General features: G+C 46.4%; 1 protein-coding gene across 3 annotated transcripts in view; it reads left to right on the top strand.

Annotated features, from left to right (window-relative positions):
* The window catches only part of inpp4b (inositol polyphosphate-4-phosphatase type II B), a 589,015-nt gene that overhangs the window by 542,563 nt on the left and 20,381 nt on the right, over positions 1 to 26,071 (top strand). For all 3 annotated transcript variants that reach the window (XM_033050984.1, XM_033050903.1, XM_033012170.1), the window contains one exon: positions 3,230 to 3,342. In XM_033050984.1, the coding sequence (XP_032906875.1) occupies positions 3,230 to 3,342 (113 nt within the window). The remainder of the gene's footprint in view (positions 1 to 3,229; positions 3,343 to 26,071) is intronic.

Below are 26,071 nucleotides of genomic sequence, written 5' to 3'. Positions count from 1 at the left end.
ATGAATATGATCATGGGGGCTCATTTCAAGTGGATGGAAGTAGTTCCAATGGAACAATCTATAGTTCAAAAGAAGGATCATTTTTACTGTACACAAGCTGGCTGTGGTGGGTCATGGAAGCAATTACTAGTAGATAGACACAAAAAGCTGGAGTAACTCGGAGGGGCAGGCAGCATCTCTGGAGAGAAGGAATGGGTGACGTTTCAGGTCGAGACCCTTCTGCAGACTAGTTAGGGAAAAGGGAAAGGAGAGATATAGACGATGATATAGAGAGATAAAGAACAACGAATGAAAGATATGCAAAAAAGTAACGATGATAATGTCAATAGGCTATTGTAGCCTTGTAGTGCTGACTGCAGATTTCCTCAATGGGAATGGGAATGAGGGCGTGCATTGATGTCCATATTGCCCAGCTAATCTCGATCCGAAACGTCACCTATTCCTTCACTCCACAGACGTTGCTTCACCCGCTGAGTTTCTCCAGCATTTTTGTCTACCTACAATTATTTGTAGATGCTTTTGATGGTGTCACATCATTGATTCAACCAAATGTATGTGCTAGAAATAGAAGTTCTTTAAACTCCTTTTGCACTCGAAAAAATGAAGGAGGATGCAAATTAAGATAAGATGATGCCACCTACACAAAGTTTTCCAATGCATTCTTAACGAGCAGGAAGAGCATGCATTTAAGTTGTGGGTTAAATTCATGATGATGAGGGAAACATCATCAAAATAAAAATCCTGTGCCAACTAGATTGATCCCTGGGATGGCGGGACTGTCATATGAGGAAAGATTGAAAGGACTAGGCTTGCATTCACTGGAGTTTAAAGGATGAGGGGGATCTTATAGAAACATATAAAATTATAAAAGGACTGGACAAGCTAGATGCAGGAAAAATGTTCCCAATGTTGGGCGAGTCCAGAACCAGGGGCCACAGTCTTAGAATAAAGGGGAGGTCATTTAAGACTGAGGTGAGAAAAAACTTTTTCACCCAGAGAGTTGTGAATTTATGGAATTCCCTGCCACAGAGGGCAGTGGAGGCCAAATCACTGGATGGATTTAAGAGAGAGTTAGATAGAGTTCTAGGGGCTAATGTAGTCAAAGGATATGGGGAAAAGGCAGGCACGGGTTATTGATTGGGGACGATCAGCCATGATCACAATGAATGGCGGTGCTGGCTCGAAAGGCCGAATGACCTCCACCTGCACCTATTTTTTCTATGCCCTCACAACATAACCCTGTCCCCCACAAAATAAAACCCACGAAGTCTCTACAAAAGGTGAATAGCTTTCCCTAGCTTGGAGTCATCACCAAGTGAAGATAGATATCAGCGCTGAAATTCACTATTGCCAGTCCAGCCCTTGAGGAAAAGAACGTTTGAAGATCAAGACCTCACACACAGCACAAAGTGGTCGTGGTTTCCTAACCAGTAGCATTCCTTGTTCTCCTCCAATTCTGTTTCCACAACATTTTCCTCGACTTGACAAACAAGCATAAACTGTTGCCAGCAATCTCTCCCTGGCCAACATCAAGGCTGCTATGACAGTCAGCTGACTTCAATGGGCGGGCAATGTCATTCACACAACAAAGGACACAGTCCAAGGATCTCAAAACCTCCATGAGCCAATGTAACAACGCCACATTCTCCCAGTTTTACATAGAAACATAGAAAATAGGTGCAGGAGTAGGCCATCCGGCCCTTCGAGCCTGCACCGCCATTCAATATGATCATGGCTGATCATCCAACTCAGTATCCTGTTCCTGCCTTCTCTCCATACCCCCTGATCCCTTAGCCACAAGGGCCACATCTAACTCCCTCTTAAATATAGCCAATCAACTGGCCTCAACTACCTTCTGTGGCAGAAAATTCCACAGATTCACCATTCTCTGTGTGAAAAATGTTTTCCTCATCTCGGTCCTAAAAGATTTCCCCATTATCCTTAAACTGTGAGCCCTTGTCCTGGACTTCCCCAACATCGGGAACAATCTTCCTGCATCTAGCCTGTCCAACCCCGTAAGAATGTTGTACGTTTCTATAAGATCCCCCCTCAATCTTCTAAATTCTAGCGAGTACAAGCCGAGTCTATCCAGTCTTTCTTCATATGAAAGTCCTGACATCCCAGGAATCAGTCTGGTGAACCTTCTCTGTACTCCCTCTATGGCAAGAACATATTTCTATTCTTCCTACTAAAGTGAAAAATTGTATGTAAAAAGGAAAGTGCTGCGGAACTCAGCATCTAGGCAGCTGCCATGGAGGTAAATGGATGGAGTTTTGGTTGGGACCATTTTTTAAGGAAAACCTTATCTTGCTGCACATTATCTGATAATTTTTAATCTATATATCTACATCTTTATTATTTTACAGCTGTTTTAATATTTTATATCTACTATATATATCCCTTTGTAGACTATTTACAATTTGTTATCATACTCATCTTTGTACTGTCTAGAAATGATACCAATAATGGAGATAAGGGGCATAGACAACAGACAATAGGTGCAGGAGTAGGCCATTCGGCCCTTCGAGCCAGCACCGCCTTTCAATGTGATCATGGCTGATCATCCCCAATCAGTACCCCGTTCCTGCCTTCTCCCCATATCCGCTATTTTTAAGAGCCCTATCTAGCTCTCTCTTGAAAGCATCCAGAGAATCCGCCTCCACCGCCCTCTGAGGTAGAGAATTCCACAGACTCACCACTCTCTGTGTGAAAAAGTGTTTCCTCGTCTCCGTTCTAGATGGCGTAACCCTTATTCTTAAACTGTGGCCCCTGGTTCTGGACTCCCCCAACATCGGGAACATGTTTCCTGCCTCTAGTGTGTCCAAACCCTTAACAATCTTATATGTTTCAATGAGATTTCCTCTCATCCTTCTAAACTCCAGAGTGTACAAGCCCAGCTGCTCCATTCTCTCAGCATATGACAGTCCTGCAATCCCGGGAATTAACCTTGTGAACATACGCTGCACTCCCTCAATAGCAAGAATGTCCTTCTGCAAATTAGGGGACCAAAAGTAGCTGCTCTACTAGCTATGCCCCTGTGCCCTATAAATATAATAGAAGTTCTTCAATGTGTGGGACTTCCACATGAGATGGAGATTAGAATAATACCAAGTCGATATGCGAAATATTAATGATAGAGGTATTTTCATACTTGTTTTTTATTACAGTTTTATAAAATGACAACCATTATGATTGTTTAATGATTTAACCTGTCTTCTTATATTTACAGGTCTGCCTCGATTACAAACCCAAATTGATTTAAAAGAATTATTTCAAAGCCTTAGTGAAAACATCCAAGCTAGGAAGAGAAAAAATGTGGAGATTCTAAAAATTACTGCATCAGTAAGTTCCATATGTTTATCTGAAAAGAGCAAAAAACATGTTTATGTTTGTGATAAGCTTATGTGTTAAGGGGCTGTTCCACTTGGGCGACCTAATCCTCGAGTCCAGAAGAGTGTCTTCGACTTCAAGCTCAAAGGCACTCGCCTGGAAAGCCTCGAGATGGATCGACCAGCCGGGTTGAAACCGCGAGCTGGATCGACCGAACCGCGAGCTGCACCGACAGAACACGCGCACTCACACACACACACCCGCACACACGCGCACACACACACACACACACGTGCGCACACACGCGCACACACAAACGCTCACACGCACAAACGCTCACGCGCACGCGCGCACGCGCACACACACACGCGCGCACACACACACACACACACACACACACACACCACACACACACACACACACACACACACCACACACCACACACACACACACACACACACATCGCGAAGGTGAGGGCCAGGGAAAACGGAGGAGCGCTGGCTACCCGATGAAGATGAAGGTAAACGGCTGCCACAGTAACGGTAAGTCCTTTAGAGAGCGCGGGGGGGAGGGGAGAAAGGAGAGAGAAAGGAGAGAGAAAGGAGGAGAAGGAGTTTACGAAGTTTACTAAAGTTTAGTGGCATTTAACTTACCGGTCGGTTTTCCATGGTCCTGAAACTCCAATGAGCCAATCAAAATGCCCGGTCAGCGAAGGAGATTGCCTACGGCTGCCCTCGACTGCCTGTAACTAAATAGCGACCCCACTCCACTGCACTACGAGTTCAAAAGAACCACGCCGACCAAATTTTACTCACGGAAAATTTTTCAACATGCCCACGACATAGCTGAGGCCGTCAGTATGCGGGAAGTTCCCTCGAGCATGAAGGAGAGTTCCAACCACCTTATAGGACCTCGTGTCGACCATGCTGCGAGTTTGAGTGGAGGGCAAACTCTTCTAAACTCGCAGATTAGGTCGCCGTAGTGGGACAGGCCCTTTAGAAAACTCAATGTACTTCGATCTTGCCATTCACTTCTATTTCCCGACATCCCACAGGGATTTCCTGCGATTGCAGTAGTCACTGTTAGAATATGGGAAACAATCCCACAAAACAAAAATGTGATAATGCCCCAATGTTCTTTTTTGTTTTACTAACATTGAATGGGAAACAATTACTGGCTGGGACATAGGATATTGGAATAACTTCCCCCGCTCTTCGTCCAATTATGCCGTGTCATCTTTTACACCAACCTGCAAGACCAGACAGGGTCCCCAGTTGACACCTCAGCTGACTCTACGTCTGAGAGAGTCCTACTGGAGCATCAGCCTGTGCTTTTGTGTTCAAGTTACTCCAATCCCTGAACTCAATGTGAACGTTTTTCCAACTGAACCAGAGCTGATATTTGATCTAATTCCAAATTTTAGGGAACGGCTATTCAAATTTACATATTTACATATTTCCATTCCAGTCATAGAAATACACCAGGACTCCACGCTATTAAACTGCATTTAACAGATATGTTCAAACTTGCTGTGTTATTCAAGTTTCAAGAAATATTTCAAATATGAGTTGTTCATAAACCTACTATGCTTCACTAAATTCAATTGTCATTGGCTTTTACTCGTGCATTCAAATCCATTTGTAATAAAGATGTCTTACTGCATTTGTGTAGACCAATAGTGAGCCACAAGCAAAGGATTTTGTGCCGCTTTGGTCCCCTCGCCTATAGATGATATTTGCTTGCCAAACAGGGAGTGCAGTGAAGGTAGGTTCAAGTTCAAGTGAGTTTATTGTCATGTGTCCCCGATAGGACAATGAAATTCTTGCTTTGCTTCAGCACACAGAACATAGTAGGCATTTACTACAAAACAGATCAGTGTGTCCATATACCATTATATAAATATATACACACATGAATAAATAAACTGATCAAGTGCAAATAACAGATAATTGGTTATTAATAATCAGAGTTTTGTCCGAGCCAGGTTTAATAGCCTGATGGCTGTGGGGAAGTAGCTATTCCTGAACCTGGTTGTTGCAGTCTTCAGGCTCCTGTACCTTCTACCTGAAGGTAGCAGGGAGATGAGTGTGTGGCCAGGATGGTGTGGATCCTTGATGATACTGCCAGCCTATTTGAGGCAGCGACTGCGATACCTAGACTAATTCCAAGAATAGCAGATTTGCTTTATGCATAAACATGTCCTGAGATTAGAGGGTGTGAAAAGGGTTGGTTTCTCTGGAGGATCAGAGGGAAGACCTAATAGTTGATAAAATTAGGAGAGGCACAGATAGGGTGTACAGCAAACCCTTTTTCCCCAAGGTGGAAATGTCAAAGATTAGAGGGCATTTGAAGTCAGACAGGGATAGTTTAAAGGAAGATACTCAAAGCTGGAGTAACTCGGAGGGACAGGTAGCATCTCTGGAGAGAGGGGATGAGTGACGTTTCGGGTTGAGACCCTTCTTCAGACAAGAGTTAACAGTCAAGATTGCATTGTTGTCACATTTTCCAAAAACAGAACATTGAAATGCTGGCCTGCAGCAGCAGCAGAACAAGCCTGGAGCCACAATACACATAGATAATATATCATTAATAACCACAATGCCAGATTTTTTTTAAAAAGCCCAAAGGCCTTAGTGTAACAAAAGACCATCCATCGAAAGGCGATGTGCGAGGTACGTTCTCATACAGTGTTCTCCAGTCTTTTGATTTCATTGGGATCTTCATGTATAAACACCTCATGGAGTATCCACAGCCTTTAAGGTAATCTTCCTTACTTTTCTTAAATGGAAACTCCACTATGCCGTGTCAATAGACAATAGGTGCAGGAGTAGGCCATTTGGCCCTTCGAGCCAGCACCGCCATTCAATGTGATCATGGCTGATCATCCCCAATCAGTATCCCGTTCCTGCCTTCTCCCCATATCCCCTGACTCCGCTATCTTTAAGAGCCCTATCTAGCTCTCTCTTGAAAGTATCCAGAGAACCTGCTTCCACCGCCCTCTAAGGCAGAGAATTCCACAGACTCACCACTCTCTGTGAGAAAAAGTGTTTCCTCGTCTCCATTCTAAATGGATTACTCCTTATTCTTAAACTGTGGCCCCTGGTTCTGGACTCCCCCAACATCGGGAACATGTTTCCTGCCTCTAGTGTGTCCAAGCCCTTAACAATCTTATATGTTTCAATGAGATCCCTTCTCATCGAAGATATGAAGTCTGACTGCTGCATTTCATTCACTGTACGCAAACTTCCAACACAGTCAATATTAATTGATGGGAAGCAGATGCATTGAACTTTGTGATGATGATATACATCAAAAAATCCAAGCTAATACTGCTTATGTCAAGGATTCATATTCAATGCATTAACTGTCATAATTAGGATTTAAGCAACCAGGAGATCGCGTAGGCCTAGGTGCACTGAGTGTAGGGGTTCAACGAAATTGCTGCAAGAGGCTGAGATGTATTAGGTCATTTAAATAATTGATTGAGTTCACATCTATATTTTTAATTGTGTTTGTGATTTGTTAATTTCTTACCCTAATCATTTGCAAATCTCTTGCAAAGATTGATAAATTGTTAATAGGTTTTGAATGTCACTGGATGTCAGAGATATGTCCTTCTCTACTTAGTCAATCTCTTAAGGGCTTGTCCCACTTGCATGCGATTGCGTGCGTTTGGCACGGCCAAACGGAAGCGGAGTTCACGCGAAGTTCGAGCTAAGTACGCGCGTGACATCATTTGCGTCATGCTTATCAATCAGCTGGGCAGGAGGCGGGCCGACTGAATTTGGGCGTCGGGCGGTGATGTCATCACGCAATGCCGCGCGCTAGGAGTACGCTGTCAAGACGCTGTGTACGACCGCAATGCGCCTGCGTGCCGACAGGCCATTGGCGCGCGAAGATTTTGGCCACTGCAAGAATTTCGGAGCCCCGCGCGATGTCGGGACCAGCCCCGCACAGCTCAGCGCTTCTAAGTGGGACCGGCCCCGTGCAGCCATACGGTGCCCGTACGCCTCAAGCGACCACAAGGTCACGTAATTTGCGAGCCAAGATTGCGTAAGTGGGACAGGCCCTTTAGGAACAAAGATGACTGGCTCCACCAGTTCTGTGTATTCTGAGCTGGTCGAGGAGGTCAATGTGAGAACAGCAGTCTCTGCCACAAATGAAGGAGGAATTGAACCTTCGCATTCATTGACCAGATGCCCTAACTCACCTGTTTTTGTTTCATCTATCTCAGGAAACAGTAATGAACATTAAAGTGCCTCAATAGGAAAACGATTAGTCAACCTTACGCACATATACCTGTGTAAATTACCTTGTGATCGCATACCAGCTGCACATTGACAGTAGAAACCCTCACAGTTGGCAGATTTGTGAGACATAGCTCGTGGGGTTTCCAACAGCAGTGCATTGATCATTGCAGACTGGGCTGAAAGATCTGTTCTGTGTGATATGCCTCTGTGACTCATAAAAACCTTATTGAGCCTGGTGCAAAGATCTTATAGCGGAGCAAGGTGGGCTACTCCTGCTAAATGCAATGGGCTGACGTGTAGTTCGCTACGGAGGGGATCCTGGGCATTTTTCCCCGCCCATTTTAGTAACCGGAGCCTACCTGACCTGACCCGACCCGACTTGCAGTGTAATCAACGTTGCGGGGCAAAAGTTTTTGTGTGTGATATAGGGTTAGATTCATAATTCTGTTAGTTCATAATTCTGTTCATTCTTGTTAAAGAATAAAATGTTTATAAACACACATACAGGTGCACAACCTTTTATCCGAAGATCCAAATAACGAAAACCTCCGAATAACGGAAATTTTTTCGGTCCTTGAAGAAAGGTCCTTGAAAACGTTCACCGAGGGCGGCCCGCAGAGGTGACAGCGGAACCTCCGGTCGGTCCTCGAAGAAAGGGGAACTAAATCCCCATTCATAAAAGAGAAGGTGAGGGTATATTGCGCGGGAGGGTTAATAATTGACAATATGCTGCTGCCTGCCCGCTGAGTTAAAAAGTTCCCACAGTAGACTCACGATACACAGTGTATCGTGAGTCTTGCGTGGGAACTTTTTAACTCAGCGGGCAGGCAGCAGCAGATTGTCGCTTCCTTCAGTTTCACCCCACCTACACCCCTCTGCTTCCCGGCCATGTGTGTGACCCCTTCCCTCCCCTCTCCAGCTCCCCGCCCATTGCACCGGCGCGGGGGCTTTGCACTGTCTTCACGTCGGCAATGCCAGCAGGTCAGTGCCAGTCACCGGAGACGTCAGGACCAACGGGACACCGACCCCCAGGCCCACTGCAAGCACGGAGATCCCAGAGACCCACAGCCAGCAGCAGCCCAGCCCCGTTCCAACTCCAGAGGAAAACTGCAAACTGGCCGGAGAAGTCAGGACCACCAGAAGCCGCTCCCCGATGGGCCGCTACGGCGACAAGTGGCAGTTCGCCCACAGCCCGAGCTGAGCCCCCTCATCGGGACACCGACCCCCAGGCCCACTGCAAGCATGGAGATCCCAGATCAGCAACTCCAGCCCAGCCCCGCTCCAGGTACGTCTTGTTCTTGGGGTGGCGCAGCTCGGGCTGTGGGCGAACTGCCACTTGTCGCCGTAGCGGCCCATCGGGGAGCGGATTCCTCTGGAGTTGGAGGGGGAGGGGGGTATTGTGCTGTTTGATCGCCCCCTGCTATCCCAGGGACAGGGAGACAGGACGTTCACCGAGGGCGGCCCGCAGAGGTGACAGCGGAACCTCCGGTCGGTCTTGGAAGAAAGGGGAACTAAATCCACTTCATAAAAGAGAAGTGGAGGGTATATTGCCCGGGAGGGTATATCGCCTACCTGGAAGAAACCGGACATTTTTTCCAGGATGTCGTCTGCACACCAAAGCTCACCAAAGCTCACGTTTGGCGCCAAACGCACGTCGCCTCTGCTGCACACGGATATAAGAGTGTGAAAATGTCGCCTTAGGCCGCCTAAGGGCATGTAGCCCCGCTAGGGTGACATGAGTGCGAGAGGTGATTCAATGCTGCGGTCACATTTACAAATTCAGGAATTCATTCAACACACTGCATTTCATACAGACATTTATTCTGCAAGAAAAAACTACATTGAAGACTCAAACTCGCGACCGAGGAACTGCCGGGATCAAGGCGCAAACTCGCGACCTTGCGGATATGAGCCGAGCACTCTACCACTGAGCCAGCCATTAAAATCTACGCTAAAAAATTTCCATTCCGAAGGCCGACAAATTCCGAATTACGAAAAGTGTCTGGTCCCAAGGCTTTTGGATAAAAGGTTGTGCACCTGTACATGAATGTGATATAAATGTATAGAATCATATAACACACACAATTATATTTCTTCTGATCCAACGATGAACTTTATTTCAGACTAGACAAGGGACATTAAATAAGAAACATTGTAAACCTCCCCGCAACTTCACACACACTAGGCCTTATCCCACCCCTCAACTCTCCCCCCCACCCCCCCGGCACTCCCTCGCCTGCCCCCTCACTACAATGTCTCCCCCCCTTCCTATGCCCCTCTCCCCGCTGCCCCGGGCCCCACACTCCCTCTCCCCAGGCCCCACACTCCCTCTCCCCGCTGCCCCGGGCCCCACACTCCCTCTCCCCGGGCCCCACACTCCCTCTCCCCGGGCCCCACACTCCCTCTCCCCAGGCCCCACACTCCCTCTCCCCACTGCCCCAGGCCCCACACTCCCTCTCCCCGCTGCCCCGGGCCCCACACTCCCTCTCCCCGGGCCCCACACTCCCTCTCCCCGGGCCCCACACTCCCTCTCCCCGGGCCCCACACTCCCTCTCCCCGGGCCCCACACTCCCTCTCCCCGCTACCCCGGGCCCCACACTCCCTCTCCCCAGGCCCCACACTCCCTCTCCCTGTGCCCCACACTCCCTCTCCCCAGGCCCCACACTCCCTCTCCCTGTGCCCCGGGCCCCACACTCCCTCTCCCTGTGCCCCGGGCCCCACACTCCCTCTCCCCGGGCCCCACACCCCCTCTCCCTGTGCCCCAGGCCCCACACTCCCTCTCCCCGCTGCCCCGGGCCCCACACTCCCTCTCCCCGGGCCCCACACCCCCTCTCCCTGTGCCCCAGGCCCCACACTCCCTCTCCCTGTGCCCCGGGCCCCACACTCCCTCTCCCCGGGCCCCACACTCCCTCTCCCCGGGCCCCGGGCCCCACACTCCCTCTCCCCGGGCCCCACACTCCCTCTCCCCGGGCCCCACACTCCCTCTCCCCGGGCCCCACACTCCCTCTCCCCGGGCCCCACACTCCCTCTCCCCAGGCCCCACACTCCCTCTCCCCGCTGCCCCGGGCCCCACACCCTCTCCCCGCTGCCCCACACTCCCTCTCCCCGCTGCCCCGGGCCCCACACCCTCTCCCCGGGCCCCACACTCCCTCTCCCCGCTGTCCCGGGCCCCACACTCCCTCTCCCCGGGCCCCACACTCCCTCTCCCCGGGCCCCACACTCCCTCTCCCCAGGCCCCACACTCCCTCTCCCCGCTGCCCCTGGCCCCACACCCTCTCCCCGCTGCCCCACACTCCCTCTCCCCGCTGCCCCGGGCCCCACACCCTCTCCCCGGGCCCCACACTCCCTCTCCCCGCTGTCCCGGGCCCCACACTCCCTCTCCCCGCTGCCCCGGGCCCCACACCCTCTCCCCGGGCCCCACACTCCCCCTCCATGTGCCCCGGGCCCCACACTCCCTCTCCCCGCTGCCCCGGGCCCCACACTCCCTCTCCCCGCTGCCCCGGGCCCCACACTCCCTCTCCCCGCTGCGGAAACAAAGATCCGATCTTCGGCCGGAAGCAAGATGGCGGGCTGGTTGCTAAAATGGGTCCTATAATCACCCATGAATCCGCCCATGAGCGGACTACACGTTTGCGTGAGAGTAACCCATCTTGCTCCGCTATAAGATCTTTGGCCTGGAGTACAATGCGTGCTAAATTGGTTCCTTGCACTTGTGAGACATCAGTCAGAGATTGTGTAGCAATGCCTTTGGCATCCGTCCGCAGGTTAAATGTAGCTATCACATATCGACATCAGACAAGAGTTAGTAGTCTAGATTGCTTAATTGTCGAACTTGCCAACAAGAGAACAATGAAATGCTAACCTGCAGTAGCAGAACAAGCCTGGAGCCACAGTAGACAGACAATATATAATTCATAGTCACAATGCCAGATCAACAAAAGAAAGCCCAAAGGCCTTAGTGCATCAAAGACAGTCCTTAGAAGTTCACACCTGAGATTAGTGTTGCTTGGTGTTCAGGAGCCTGATTATTGTTGAGAAGAAGCTATTCTTCATGACTTTCAGACTCCTACACTTTCTCCCCAATTGGAGGAGTGAAATGAAAAGGTGACCACAGTGAAGTGGGTCTTTGATGATACCGGCTCACTTTATAAGGCAGAGCCTTCTGTTGATCCCTTCAATGCTGGACAAGTTACCTGTGTTTGGTGCCAAACCAGGCTGTGATGCCACCAGTCAATATACACTCTAGCTATAGAAATTCAAAAGTGTATCCATCAATATACCACATTGCCTCAAACATCTAAAGAAGTACAGGTTATTGACCACTGCAACAATATGCTGGGCCCAGGATAGATCTTGCCCAGGAGATATGCCCGCTCAGGAAATTGAAGTTGTTTACTCTGACAATCTGACAATCAATCTGTCGACTATGTTGGGATTGTGGCTCCTTGGCTTTCTCCTTCTAATGTCAACAGTCGGCTCCAGGATCTCACTGTGATTGTTCTGCCACCATTCAACTAGATTTTCAACCCACCTCCTCTATTCTGACTAATCATTACCCGTTATTCATCCAACAACAGTGGTATCATCGGCAAATTTAAAGGTGGCAAAAGGTCATCTCCTCGCTAATTCAAGATGATTGTCAGTATCTAGTGCAGTATCTTGCTATAGAAGCACAACATCTATCTATGAACCTTGTGTTGGTGGTGTGTACTCTCTGAGCTGCACATCTCTGCTATAGCTGTTACAATACCAGGTTGTTGCTAATCCTATTTGTACCTTTCCCAAGGTCTAATCAAATGCAGGCATAGCATCATGGATTTTGCATCATGGATTTTGCAACAAATAAAAGTTCAGCCAAGGTGATATAAGCAAATTGCAGCATGTAAAAATACCCAGCGTTGAGAGTTTGGTATTTGTTGCTTCAGTGGGTTTGTATCGACTCGCTTCATTGTCACTATGCTCTTGCCTTGATTTTGCAGCAGGTTTTAGGAAAACTGTGGATGGGATGTAGATGTGGAAGTGAACCAAACAGCCTAACGTGCTCAAATGATATGCAGATTCAGTGGATTGGAGCCAACTTGCAAATGCATTTGGATTTCTTATGTTCTTAAACTCATGGCTACACCCAAAGTAACATGCCCCTGCAGGTTAAAATTCCCCTGAGAATGACTCTCTCCAGAAATGTTTGTGGGTTTACATCAATGGAATATTACTACTCAATATTCCCTCGCACTCTCCTCATCCTTTTATTATTTTTTTTGCAATAACTTTATTTTTGGTTTTCAAGTTATAAACACAAATTTACACAGAACACCAACAAACAGTACAGAACAGAACAGTACAAAACGTATATACCCCCTCACCATCCCCAAGATGCAAAAAATAGAAAGAGAAAAAAAAATTATTATAATTTAAAAAATAAAAAATTTAAAATAGGCAGAGTCTTTGTGTTCAAATGTTACATGTTAACAACAGCAACATACAAATATAAATAAATTATTATGACTGTGTGGACAATATTTTCAGTTAAAGTAAGTAAGTTTATTGGCCAAGTATTCACATACAAGGAATTTGCCTTGGTGCTCCGCGCACAAGTAACAACATGACATACAGTGACAGTTACGAATGATTCAGAAAACACTAAACATTAATAATAATAAGACATTCATGATAAAACACCATTGATCAAGCATGTGAACCAACAAAATACCAGATCAAAGGGAGGCTACAGATTTTTGGCTGTTGAGTAGAGCAACTACTCGTGGATAAAAACTGTTTTTATGTCTGGCTGTGGCAGCTTTGACAGTCCGGAGTCCGACTAATGCACGTAAAGGACTAATGCACGTAAAGGACTAATGCACGTAAAGCTGCTGGCCCTGACGGCATCCCCGGGCGCGTGCTCAGGGCCTGTGCTGCGCAGCTGACAGACGTCTGGACTGACATCTTCAACCTGTCACTTGCCCAAGCAGTTGTCCCCACGTGCCTTAAAACCACCTCCATCGTGCCAGTGCCAAAACACTCCACTGCGGCAAGCCTCAACGACTTCCGCCCAGTTGCACTTACCCCCATCATCACCAAGTGCTTCGAGAGGCTGGTCCTGGCACACCTCAAAAGCTGCCTACCCCCCACACTGGATCCCTATCAGTTTGCCTACTGCAAGAACAGGAGTACGGAGGATGCCATCTCAACGGCACTTCACTCCGCCCTCCCCCACCTCGACAACAGAGACACTTACATAAGAATGCTGTTCATCGATTACAGCTCAGCATTCAACACCATCAAAACTGATCACCAAACTCGGTAACCTGGGCATCGACCCCTCCCTCTGCAACTGGATACTGGACTTTCTAACCAACAGACCCCAGTCTGTTAGGTTAGACAAGCACACCTCTTCAACCCTCACCCTGAACACCGGCGTTCCACAGGGCTGTGTACTGAGCCCCCTCCTCTACTCCCTCTTCACCTATGACTGCACACCTGTACATGGTACTAACACCATCATCAAGTATGCAGATGATACAACGGTGATTGGCCTCATCAGCAACAACGATGAGTCGGCCTACAGGGAGGAGGTCCAGCACTTAGCAGCATGGTGCGCTGACAACAACCTGGCCCTAAGAAGACCAAGGAGCTCATTGTAGACTTCAGGAAGTCCAGGGGCGGCACGCACACCCCCATCCACATTAACGGGACGGAGGTGGAACGTGTTTCTAGCTTCAGGTTCCTGGGAGTCAACATCTCCGATGACCTCTCTTGGACCCACAATACCTCAACTCTGATCAAGAAGGCTCACCAGCGTCTCTTCTTCCTGAGGAGACTGAAGAAGGTCCATCTGTCTCCTCAGATCCTGGTGAACTTCTACCGCTGCACCATCGAGAGCATCCTTACCAACTGCATCACAGTATGGTATGGCAACTGCTCTGTCTCCGACCGGAAGGCATTGCAGAGGGTGGTGAAAATTTCCCAACGCATCACCGGTTCCTCGCTCCCCTCCATTGAGTCTGTCCAAAGCAAGCGTTGTCTGCGGAGGGCGCTCAGCATCGCCAAGGACTGCTCTCACCCCAACCATGGACTGTTTACCCTCCTACCATCCGGGAGGCGCTACAGGTCTCTCCGTTGCCGAACCAGCAGGTCCAGGAACAGCTTCTTCCCGGCGGCTGTCACTCTACTCAACAACGTACCTCGGTGACTGCCAATCACCCCCCCCCCCCCCCCGGACACTTATTATCACTTATTATTATTTATTCAAATCATTTGCTATGTCGCTCTTCCAGGGAGATGCTAAATGCATTTCGCTGTCTCTGTACTGTACACTGACAATGACAATTAAAATTGAATCTGAATCTGAATCTGAATCTGAGTCGCCTTCCAGAGGGAAGTGATTCAAAGACTTCCAGTTGAGAAGAATAAGCCTGCGAGCAAGCAAGCAAGCTTGTAAATTTGTAAGCTTACAGTTTGGGGGTGATATTCCAAAGATAGCTGTGTGCAAGTCAGGATATCTGCAGATATGGGAGAACACCTCAAATATGTTTCCCCAGTAGCTGTTGAGAGAGGGACATGTCCAAAACATGTGTCCTACAGAGGCTGGGCTATGGCCACATCTAGGGCAGCCAGGGTCTGTGGTAGAAAAGATTCTGGCAAGTTTGTCTCTTGAATAATGAAGATGGTGAAGCACTTTAAATTGGATCAACCCATGGCGTATACACAGCGAAGAGGTGTGTATACGAATTATGCTCTCTTGCCACACCTCATCAGAAAGCTCTACACCCCGCTTTAGTTTTGTCCCAGGATATCTGTTTTAATTCCTGTATTAATGTGTAAATTGCTGAAACACGTTTCTTGTCAAAGGGGTCCAACTCCAGAATAGTGTCTAATTGGCTCTTAGTGGACAGATCAGGAAATGAGGGAAACACTGTTTTAGCAAAGCTACTTATTTGAAGATACCTGAAGAAATGAGATCTGGGTGTATTGTGGTCTTCAGCAAGCGTTTCAAAGGAAGTGAACGTTCCACCAGTAAACAAGACTCAAAAATATACCAGTCCATCCTATATATCCTTATAACAATTACAGCACGGAAACAGGCCATCTCGGCCCTTCTAGTCCGTGCCGAACACATATTCTTCCCTAGTCCCATCTACCTGCACTCAGACCATAACCCTCCATTCCTTTCCCCTCCTTATACCTATCCAATTTATTTTTAAATGATAGAATCGAACCTGACTCCACCACTTCCACTGGAAGCTCATTCCACACAGCCACCACTCTCTGAGTAAAGAAGTTCCCCCTCATGTTACCCCTAAACTTTTGTCCCTTAATTCTCAAATCATGTCCTCTTGTTTGAAACTTCCCTACTCTCAATGGAAAAAGCTTATCCACGTCAACTCTGTATCCCTCTCATCATTTTAAAGACCTCTATCAAGTCCCCCCTTAACCTTCTGTGCTCGAAAGAATAAAGACCTAACTTGTTCAACCTTTCTCTGTAACTTAGTTGCTGAAACCCAGGCACCATTCTAGTAAATCTCCTCTGCACTCTATGCCAATATGAAAACGCAGTACCTAACATGGAGGATGTAAAAAATTAATTATTTGCCACTGGGAAAAGCCTGCTGGTACCCTTTAGTCCAACATGTTTCCTGAACTGGAGCCATATTTTAAGCGAGGTTTTAACCACCGGGTTTGTCATTTGTATTTTACGATTATAAGGTAATGAGCAGGTGATTATCGGTAGTGGATCAGATAGGAGTTCCATCTGTGCCCAGTCTGTGCCCTGTTTACTCTCATATGAATATGTCCAATGTAAACGTTTTACAATATTTCCAACCCAGTAGTAATAGATCAAGTTAGGCAAACCTAGACCACCAGCTGCCTTAGGAACTTCCAAGTATATTTTCTTCATCCTGGGATTTGAATTGTTCCAAATAAATGATGAGATTAGTCTATCTAATTGCTGAAAAGTTGTCCTAGGTATGAATATGGGGATCATTTGAAAAAGGTAAAGAAATCTAGGTAAAACTGTCATTTTAACGATGTTGATGCAGCCTACTAATGAGGGTGGTTGTGTTGACCAATTGTTGAAGTCCTGTGTTGTTTGTTCTAATAATGATTTAAAGTTATGGCTGTGTAAACCTCCCATGGTATGGGTGACTTTAATTCCCAGATAAGTAAATACACTTTTCTCAAGTTTAATTGGGAAGCTGGAGTAGTCGCCGTCAGTGTGATTGATTGGGAAAAGCAAGCTCTTTGAGTAATTTATCTTATAACCTGACAGGCGGCCAAAATTCTCTAATATATGCAGTAGCTTTGGTATGGAGTCAGTTGGGTTGGATATATAGACCAGCAGGTCGTCTGTGTACAGCAATACTTTGTGAGATTTACCACTTCGAAAGATATCTCTGATACCATCTTCTGTCCTAAGAGCTATAGCAAGTGGTTCTATTGCCAAATCAAATAAGCAGGGAGAAAGGCTGCAGCCCCTATAGAGCTGGAAGTAGTCAGAGATTATATTGTTGGTCCTCACAGCTGCCGTTAGCGCGAAATATAATATTTTAATCCATGATAAAAATGATGGACCAAAGCCAAATCTTTTGAGAACGGTAAACAAATATTGCTATTCGACACTGTCGGATGCCTTCTCAGCGTCTAAAGAAATAATTACTTCCGATTGTTCTGTGGTGTGAGGTGAATACAATACATTAAGTAGGCGCCGCATCTTATAGAACGACTGCCTGCCCGGTATAAATCCAGTTTGGTCAGGGTTAATAACTTTGGAGACTACTGTTTCAAGACAGGTGGCTAAAATGTTTGTGAGGATTTTATAATCACAATTCAGCAAGCTTACAGGGCGTTATGAACCACACAATACTGGGTCTTTATCCTTATCAGCAGGAGCGATATGGTTTCCTGCCACATTGTTTGAGGTAGATTCTGCTGGCTAAAAATTTCCTGATACAACAATTTAAGTGTTGGAGCCAGCTTCATTGCAAATTCTTTGTATATTTCAATTGGGAAACCATCTGGTCCTGGAACTTTGTTGCTCTGCATAGATTTAATTGCTTGTAATATTTCTTCAGTTGATATTTCCCTGTTCAGACTCAGATTCAAACTTTATTGCCATTTTGCAGTGTACAGTACAGAGACAACGAAAAGCTGTTAGCATCTCCCTAGAAGAGCGAACATAGAATATGAGCAATAAATAAATATATATACATACATACAGTCATAGTAGTGCAATTATTATTTTTTTCCTGGTGGAAGGAGTGTCCGGGGGGGGGGGTGATTGGCAGTCACCGAGGTACAGTGTTGAGTAGTGTAACAGCCGCAGGGAAGAAGCTGTTCCTGGACCTGCTGGTCCGGCAACGGAGAGACCTGTAGCGCCTCCCGGATGGTAGGAGGGTAAACAGTCCATGGTTGGGGTGAGAGCAGTCCTTGGCGATGCTGAGCGCCCTTCGCAGACAACGCTTGCTTTGGACAGACTCAATGGAGGGGAGTGAGAAACCGGTGATGCGTTGGGCAATTTTCACCACCCTCTGCAGTGCTTTCCGGTCGGAGACAGAGCAGTTGCCATACCATACTGTGATACAGTTGGTAAGGATGCTCTCGATGGTGCAGCGGTAGAAGTTCACCAGGATCTGAGGAGACAGATGGACCTTCTTCAGTCTCCTCAGGAAGAAGAGACGCTGGTGAGCCTTCTTGATCAGAGTTGAGGTATTGTGGGTCCAAGAGAGGTCATCGGAGATGTTGACCCCCAGGAACCTGAAGCTGGAAACACGTTTCAATTTGTACACCTGTCAATTTGTGCTTGGTCCTCTGTAGTAATTTCTGGGGTGTACAAGCTGTCTAAGAAGGCAGGGATACATGACAGATCACTGGGTGGTTCTGAAGCATAGAGGGAAAAATAAAACTACTTTAACTGGTCATTGGTGGCATCTGGGCCAGTAGTCTTTACCCACGGCGATGTTAAAATAGGACTGGCGGCTGTGGACTGTCTGGTCTGGTCCGCTAAAAGTTTTCCTGCCGTTTCTCCGTGTTCATAAAAATTCTGTTTTGATTTGAAGATTAGTTGCTCTGTTTGTCTGGTGGATAAATTGTCAAATTCCATCTTAAGTAATAATTTCTCCTTGTAAAGTTCAGGTGTTGGTGAATTGGCATTGATGCGGTCTATTTCCGCTATACTGTGGGACAGTTCTGTCAGACATTGTTTATATTTCTTCCTCTCATATGCTGTAGATTGAGGGGGGATCTTATAGAAACTTACAAAATTCTTAAGGGTTTGGACAGGCTAGATGCAGGAAGATTGTTCCCGATGTTGGGGAAGTCCAGGACAAGGGATCACAGTTTAAGGATAAGAGGGAAGTCTTTTAGGACCGAGATGAGAAAATCATTTTTTACACAGAGAGTGGTGAATCTGTGGAATTCTCTGCTTCAAGGTAGTTGAGGCCAGTTCATTGGCTAGATTTAAGAGGGTTAGATGTGGCCCTTGTGGCTAAAGGGATCAGGGGGTATGGAGAGAAGGCAGGTATGGGATATTGATTTGGATGATCAGCCATGATCATATTGAATGGTGGTGCAGGCTCGAAGGGCCGAATGGCCTACTCCTGCACCTATTTTCTATGTTTCTATGTATATGAGATTATCTGGCCTCGAAGGTAGGCTTTAATAGCCTCCCAGATAGTCGCTAAGTGCATGTCCGGAGTATTATTAATTTCCATAAAGGTGTTTATTTGTTGAGAAATAAATCTTTTGAAGGACTCCCTAGATAGCAACAGAGGATCAAACCGCCATGTGCGTCGAAGTCTAGGGCAGTCTAGGAAGCCTATATCTAGTTGCACAGGGCTGTGGTCAGAAATAACAATACTGCTATACTGGCTCCCCTTAACCATGGAAAGGATCCTACTATCTAGAAAAAAATCAATTCTTGAATAAGAATGGTGCATTGGGGAAAAAAAGGAATATTATTTTGTTTGAATGAATGAATGAATAAATACGTTTATTGTCATTGCACAATACTGTGCAACGAAATTCCATTACATCTCCTCCGGTTAAAAAATACAAACACGACAACCATTGACACATATGTACACTTATTAGTAAAATAATAAATAAGTATTTAAAAAGAATTTAAAAGAATTTGGCGGCATTTCTTGGAATTACATTTTGCTTCCCCAGTGTTCTCTGTTGGAATTAAGCTCTTTTATCGCACATGGGTAGAAACTATTTTTTAGTCTACCGGTGCGAGCCTTCAGAGACCTGAATCGCCTCCCAGAGGGTAGCAGAGTGAAAAGGTGGTTGGCAGGGTGGGATGTGTCCTGCTTGATATTTGTGGCCCGGCGCAAGCATCGGGCCCTATATATATCATACAAGGAGGGCAGTTGGGCGTTTGTAATGTTCTGCGCAGTTTTTATAATTCCCTGCAGCGCCCTCCTCTCAGCCACAGTACAGCTAGCAAACCACACCAGGATGCCATAGGAGAGGATACTTTCCACGGCGCATCGGTAGAAGGACAGCAGCAGCGGCTGTGAGACGTTTGCTCTCCGCAGAGACCTCAGGAAATACAGCCGCTGATGTGACTTCTTCACGAGAGTGACGGTGTTCATTTGCCATTTGAGGTCCTGGGAGATGTTTATTCCCAGGAACTTAAAGCCAGTGACTCTCTCCACCATGTCTCCTTTGATGTATAAGGGAGCAGGTTCCTCTCTCCTCTTCCTCCTGAAGTCAACGACCAGTTGTTTTGTCTTTGATGGGTTGAGTACCAGGTTGTTTTTGGTACACCAGACAGTCAGTTTTTGGACTTCATCCCTGTAGGCAGACTCGTCGTTGTTGTTTATCAGTCCCACCACAGTTGTGTCGTCCGCAAACTTGATGATCCTGTTTATGGGTTATTTCTTCTCCAGGGGTCAAAAAGAGTATGGGATTCTATAAATGAATTGATAACAGCACCAGAATTTGAAATTTTACTATTAGGTCTCGGGTTGGATCTGTCCAAATATGGATGTAATACACAATTAAAATCCCTTGCCTAATATCAGTTTGTGGTCATTGAGATTTGGGAGGGATGTTATGAAGCTAGAGGGAAATGATGGGTCGTCCCAGTTTGGTCCACATACATTGGCTAGTGCCACCTGTGTGCCATATAGATTGCCTGTCACAACTACATACCTTCCCCTGGGGTCGGTGAGAAGAATATTTGGAGCAGAATATTTGACCTATCCAGGCTTTTTTCAGTTTCACATGTTCACTTGATCAGAGGTGAGTTTCCTGAAGGAAAATAATATCAGATTTCAGAGATTTTAAATGTGCAAAGACCCTGCTCCACATTACTGGATTATTAATTCCCTTTATGTTCCAACTCAAAAAACGAATGTAGTCCTTATTTTTGTTGTCATCCATTTTTTACAGGGTAGTAAGAAAGTAAAAATAAACAATAAAGTCCCTGCCTACAAACAAAAAACAGAGCCATAAAAACCCCTGCTGATCTACCAGTACCCTAGAGATCGCATCCCTCACCGAGGGGATTTCTTCCATCGAGGGGATTTATCGCAGTCGCTGCCTCAAAAAGGCTGGCAGTATCATCAGAGACCCACACCATCCTGGCCACACACTCTTCTCCCTGCTACCTCCTGTAGGAGCCTGAAGACTGCAATGACCAGGTTCAGGAATAGCTACTTCCCCACAACCATTAAGCTATTAAACCAGGCACGGACAAAAATCTGATCATTAATAACCCATTTTACTTTGGAGTCACGTGAGTGGCTACGTGAAGAACCCCGCTAGGATGCATGCGTGGATATCGCTACATGCCTTGCAATGAGTCACAGCAGGGGGAACGTCGTTCCCCTTAGCGGCAGAATTTAAAAGCCGGGAACAGCAGGTAAGGAGACTCTGCGTTCTTTCCACTTACTTTACAGGTGGAGGCATGGACAGATCCACGAGAAACAAGAAGGCTGCGAAAAAGCTGGCGGGGGAGAACCGCGGAGTTGCGGGCAGCCAGCAGCAGCCAACGGCACACCAATCTCCCATAATGGGAACAGCTGTGCCTGACTTCGCTCCCGCACCGGCCAAATCAACACCACGGCCGGGCGGTAAAGCGAAGCAAAAAAACAGACAGAGTCGTTGACTCCGATGAGTCCGACTTTGAACAGCCGCGAGCAGCCAGTGCCCATGAGCATTGGGGCCGGTTGGAGCGGCTTCAGGAGCAGCCGCGAGCGGCCAGTGCCCATGAGCATTGGAGCCGGTTGGAGCGGCTGGGGGAACAGGAGCAGCCGCGAGCGGCCAGTGCCCGAGAGCATTGGAGCCGGTTGGAGCAGCTGGAGGAACAGGAGCAGCCACGAGTGGCCTGTGCCCGAGAGCATAGGAGCCAGTTGGAGCGGCTGTTGGAGCAAATACTCCAAAGTGGCAGGCTCCGGGAAAGGGAGCCTAGTCACAGTGGGCAGCTAGTAAGTCCTACAGCAGTACCTCTTGTGGGGCTGCACAGTGTTTCTCCCTCATCAGAGGGGAGTATGGGAGGTCAATTCTGGGCTGACCCTGAAGAGGGGTGTGCAGAACATACTCCTAGTGTGCATGGGGTGCAAGAAAACCTATTGGATATGGTGTCCCAGTTTATTCAACCCGACCAAACTGGCCAAAACCTGGAGCCCAAAATAGCTGCAAGTATTGACTACATGTCATTCAACCAGCTACAAGGACAGGCATTATTGGACACCACAGCAAGACACTTACCACCAGGGACCTGCAAATCACTAAATGTTCCCAGTGTCAACCAGTGTATTTGGAAACATGTCGGGGCATCAATCAGAGCCAGGGACTTGAAAATACAAAAAGTTCTGAAAGTCCTAACAGCGGGAATTACGGCTTTCGCCCGCACATTGAACGAACAAGACATGACACAAGATCACCAAGATGCACTTGCTTTATTTTGCAACTCCCAATACGAGTTAAATAGTATTAGGAAGAGTGCCATCCAACCGGCTTTAGACCCCAAATTTGCAGGCCTCTGCAAACCTGGAACCTCCAAACCACCAATACTACTATTTGGAGGGGACTTATCCAAACAGGTAAAAGAACTTGACGAAGAGGCTAAAACCCTGGGGCTCATTAAAGCAGTGTCCAAAAACTACTTCGGCCAGAAACAGCACCCCTACGCACCCACCAGTCGGCCAAGACAAACTGGTGAAAGCTCGAAGGCCAGGAACACTCAACATCAGTCTTTTTTAGGCCATGGCCCAGACCGGCATTCCTGGAAAATGCGCAAACCCTCAACACCAACCCAACTACAGACCCAGACACCGGCGCCTCAACGTCCACGGAGGATGCCGAAAAAGTAACAAACCTACCACTGGTAACTATGGAGGTAGGTGGGTCTGGTTCCTTACGAATTGAAGGGAGCATGGAGGCTGGTGGTAGATTACACTTCTATCTGGATGCATGGAATAAGTTAACTACCGACACTTATATTTTAAGCAGTATCCAGGGTTATACCATAGAATTTATACAAAAACATTACCCTCCAGTTCAGCATGTACCGAACCGAATGTTCGTGCTTACAGGCAAAGAAAAATCAAAAGCACATGCTGAATTACAGCGGCTTAATAAAAAAGGAGTAATTGAGAAAACCCAACACGAATCACAGGAATTCGTGTCCAATATCTTTATCAAAAACAAGAAAGATGGTGGTTGCCGCATCATCCTCGATTTGACTAATTTGAATACTTTCATACAATATATTCATTTCAAGATGGAAACCTTTGTTACTGCTAAGCAATTGATTTCCAAAGGTTACTACATGGCAAGCATCGATTTAAAAGATGCTTACTATACAGTACCCATAAGAGGTGACCACAGATGTTACTTAAAATTTAACTGGATGTGTCAGTTCTGGCAGTACAGGGCACTACCTAATGATCTAACATCAGCCCCCAGGCTGTTCACTAAAATTTTGAAACCAGTCCTAGCGTTTCTACGGAAACAAAAACACATGGTAATGGCATATTTAGATGACATACTTATTGTGGGCAAAACTTTGGAATTGGCTAAACAAGCCACAAAACAATTATTTGAAAAACTGGGGTTTATCATCCATCCAGTTAAATCTAAATTAACGCCTTCAACCACAATGGATTATCTGGGGTTCACCATTAACTCAGTTCATATGTCAGTGACTTTGCCGAAAGAAAAGGTTACAGCCTTAATAGAGGCTTGCAGCAAAATCATTGACATCACTAAACCATCCATCAGACTGGTAGCAAGAATAATTGGCAAAATAGTGGCTGCGTTTCCAGCCACACAATTCGGACCTTTACACTATCGAAATTTACAGAGGGCGAAAATAAGAGCACTCAAAAATAATGGTGGTCATTTTGACAGACCAATGAAGCTACCAACAGAAGCCATAATGGAACTAAAATGGTGGGAAGATAACATTAGGCATTGTTCCAATCCAATCATTATCAGCAACCCGTCTATGGTACTACAAACTGATGCCAGTGCACTTGGTTGGGGTGCTACCAATTCCATCTCCAGCTGTGGAGGGAGATGGAATGCACAGGAGGCATCATTATTACAAACACTGGGCATAAACTACCTGGAGATGTTAAGTGCATTCCATGGCCTTAAATCATATTGTTCTGGGTTATATCACCAGCATGTTAGACTACAAATTGACAACACCACCGTGGTAGCATATATCAACCATATGGGTGGAAACAAATCGACATCATGTGACAATCTGGCCAACACAATTTGGCAATGGTGTATCCAGAGAGATATTTGGATATCAGCTACCTACTTACCAGGTAAACTAAATTTAGTGGCAGACACCAGGTCACGCAAATTCAATGAAAACACTGAATGGATGTTGGATAATCAGTCGGGTATTAAGGAAAATACAGCAAGATCCTGCGTCTGGTATTTTGATAGTACCCGATTGGCCTACTCAACCATGGTTCCCGGTGATACTCGACATGGTATTAGAACCATGCATCACCATCCATCATAGACTTAATTTACTGGTTCATCCCATAACAAAGGATCGTCACCCATGTCATAATTATACAAACCTATTAATTTGTAGAGTTTGAAAGCACCTCTACTACACCTGGGACTGACGGGCCGAACAGTGGATATTATTTCAGCGGCCCACAGACAGTCCACCAAAAAACAGTACTTGGTGTACATCAAGAAATGGTAAAAGTACTGTCAAAACAATAACATAATCCACAGATCTATGAACATCCCGTCTGTTCTGGAATTCCTGGCAAGCTTCCATTACGAGGAGGGGCTCAGTTATAGTGCCATCAACTGCGCCAGAAGTGCTCTGACAACATACCTGTGGCAAGGAACAGAGCGGCATTCTGTTGGGACACACCCCCTGGTAACCAAACTCATGAGGGGCATTTTTAATGTTAATCCCCCAAGAACCAGGTACTCCCAAATATGGGATGTGAGCATTGTACTGACCATGTTAAGAAACTGGTCTCCACCTACAGGTCTGTCCCTACAGAAACTGACTATGAAAACAGTCATGCTGATGGCCTTGGTCACAGCACGAAGGGTCCAGTCGCTACAGAAACTAAGGCTGGACAACATGACTATTTCATCTGGAAATTTAACTTTTCACATCAATGAATTAGTCAAACAGAACAGACAGGGGTCAGCAGGCCTAAAAATAGAATTCAGGGCCTACCCGACAGATGATCGCCTCTGTATTGTAACACACTTACTATTATATATGGAGTATACTAAGATCATCAGAGGCAAAGAAATGCCACTTTTAATCAGCTACAAACAGCCACACAAAAAAGTGACAGTCCAGACCATCTCTAGATGGCTAAAACAGGTCCTAATAAAGGCTGGAGTGGATACTAACATTTTTAAATCTCACTCCACCAGGGCTGCAGCTACATCGGCAGCTATGAAGTTGGATGTTCCTATGGACCAAATCCTCAAGACAGCAGGATGGTCAACGGAGAAAACTTTCCAATGATTTTATAACAAACCAGTCATTGAACCTGGAACATTTGCAGAAACAATTTTAAGTTCTGTAATATAATTTACCCCATAAATAGGGGCTATAATTTGGTGTTAATAAATTTAGCGTTGTTTTTCAATATAGTATTGATATCTAATGATGTTAACACTATTCTCCCCATAATCAAGGCAGATGTGATGCATGGACTCGTTTCCACGGCATGAAATCGCAGCTCTTTAAAATCTTCACGTAGTCACTCACGTGACTCCGAAGTAAAATAGTAAGATTAAACGAGAACTTACCAGTTTGAAGTTTGATCGTTATTTTATGAGGAGTAACGTTGAGGGATTACGTGCCCTCCGCTCCCACCCTTGATCATATACTTAACTGGTATCTCTTCTCTAATCTTACTATGTTTAGTCATTACAGTTATCTGTGATTTCACACCGCTGCTTTGAAGAATGACACGCATGCGTCTTAGCGGGGTTCTTCACGTATTTCCTCAACGTTACTCCTCATAAAATAATGA

This window comes from Amblyraja radiata, chromosome 1 (assembly GCF_010909765.2).
Source record: "Amblyraja radiata isolate CabotCenter1 chromosome 1, sAmbRad1.1.pri, whole genome shotgun sequence".
Classification (NCBI taxonomy): Eukaryota; Metazoa; Chordata; class Chondrichthyes; order Rajiformes; family Rajidae; genus Amblyraja; species Amblyraja radiata.
Note: the sequence above shows the minus strand (reverse complement) of the source record. Positions and strands in the feature narration are given on the sequence as shown.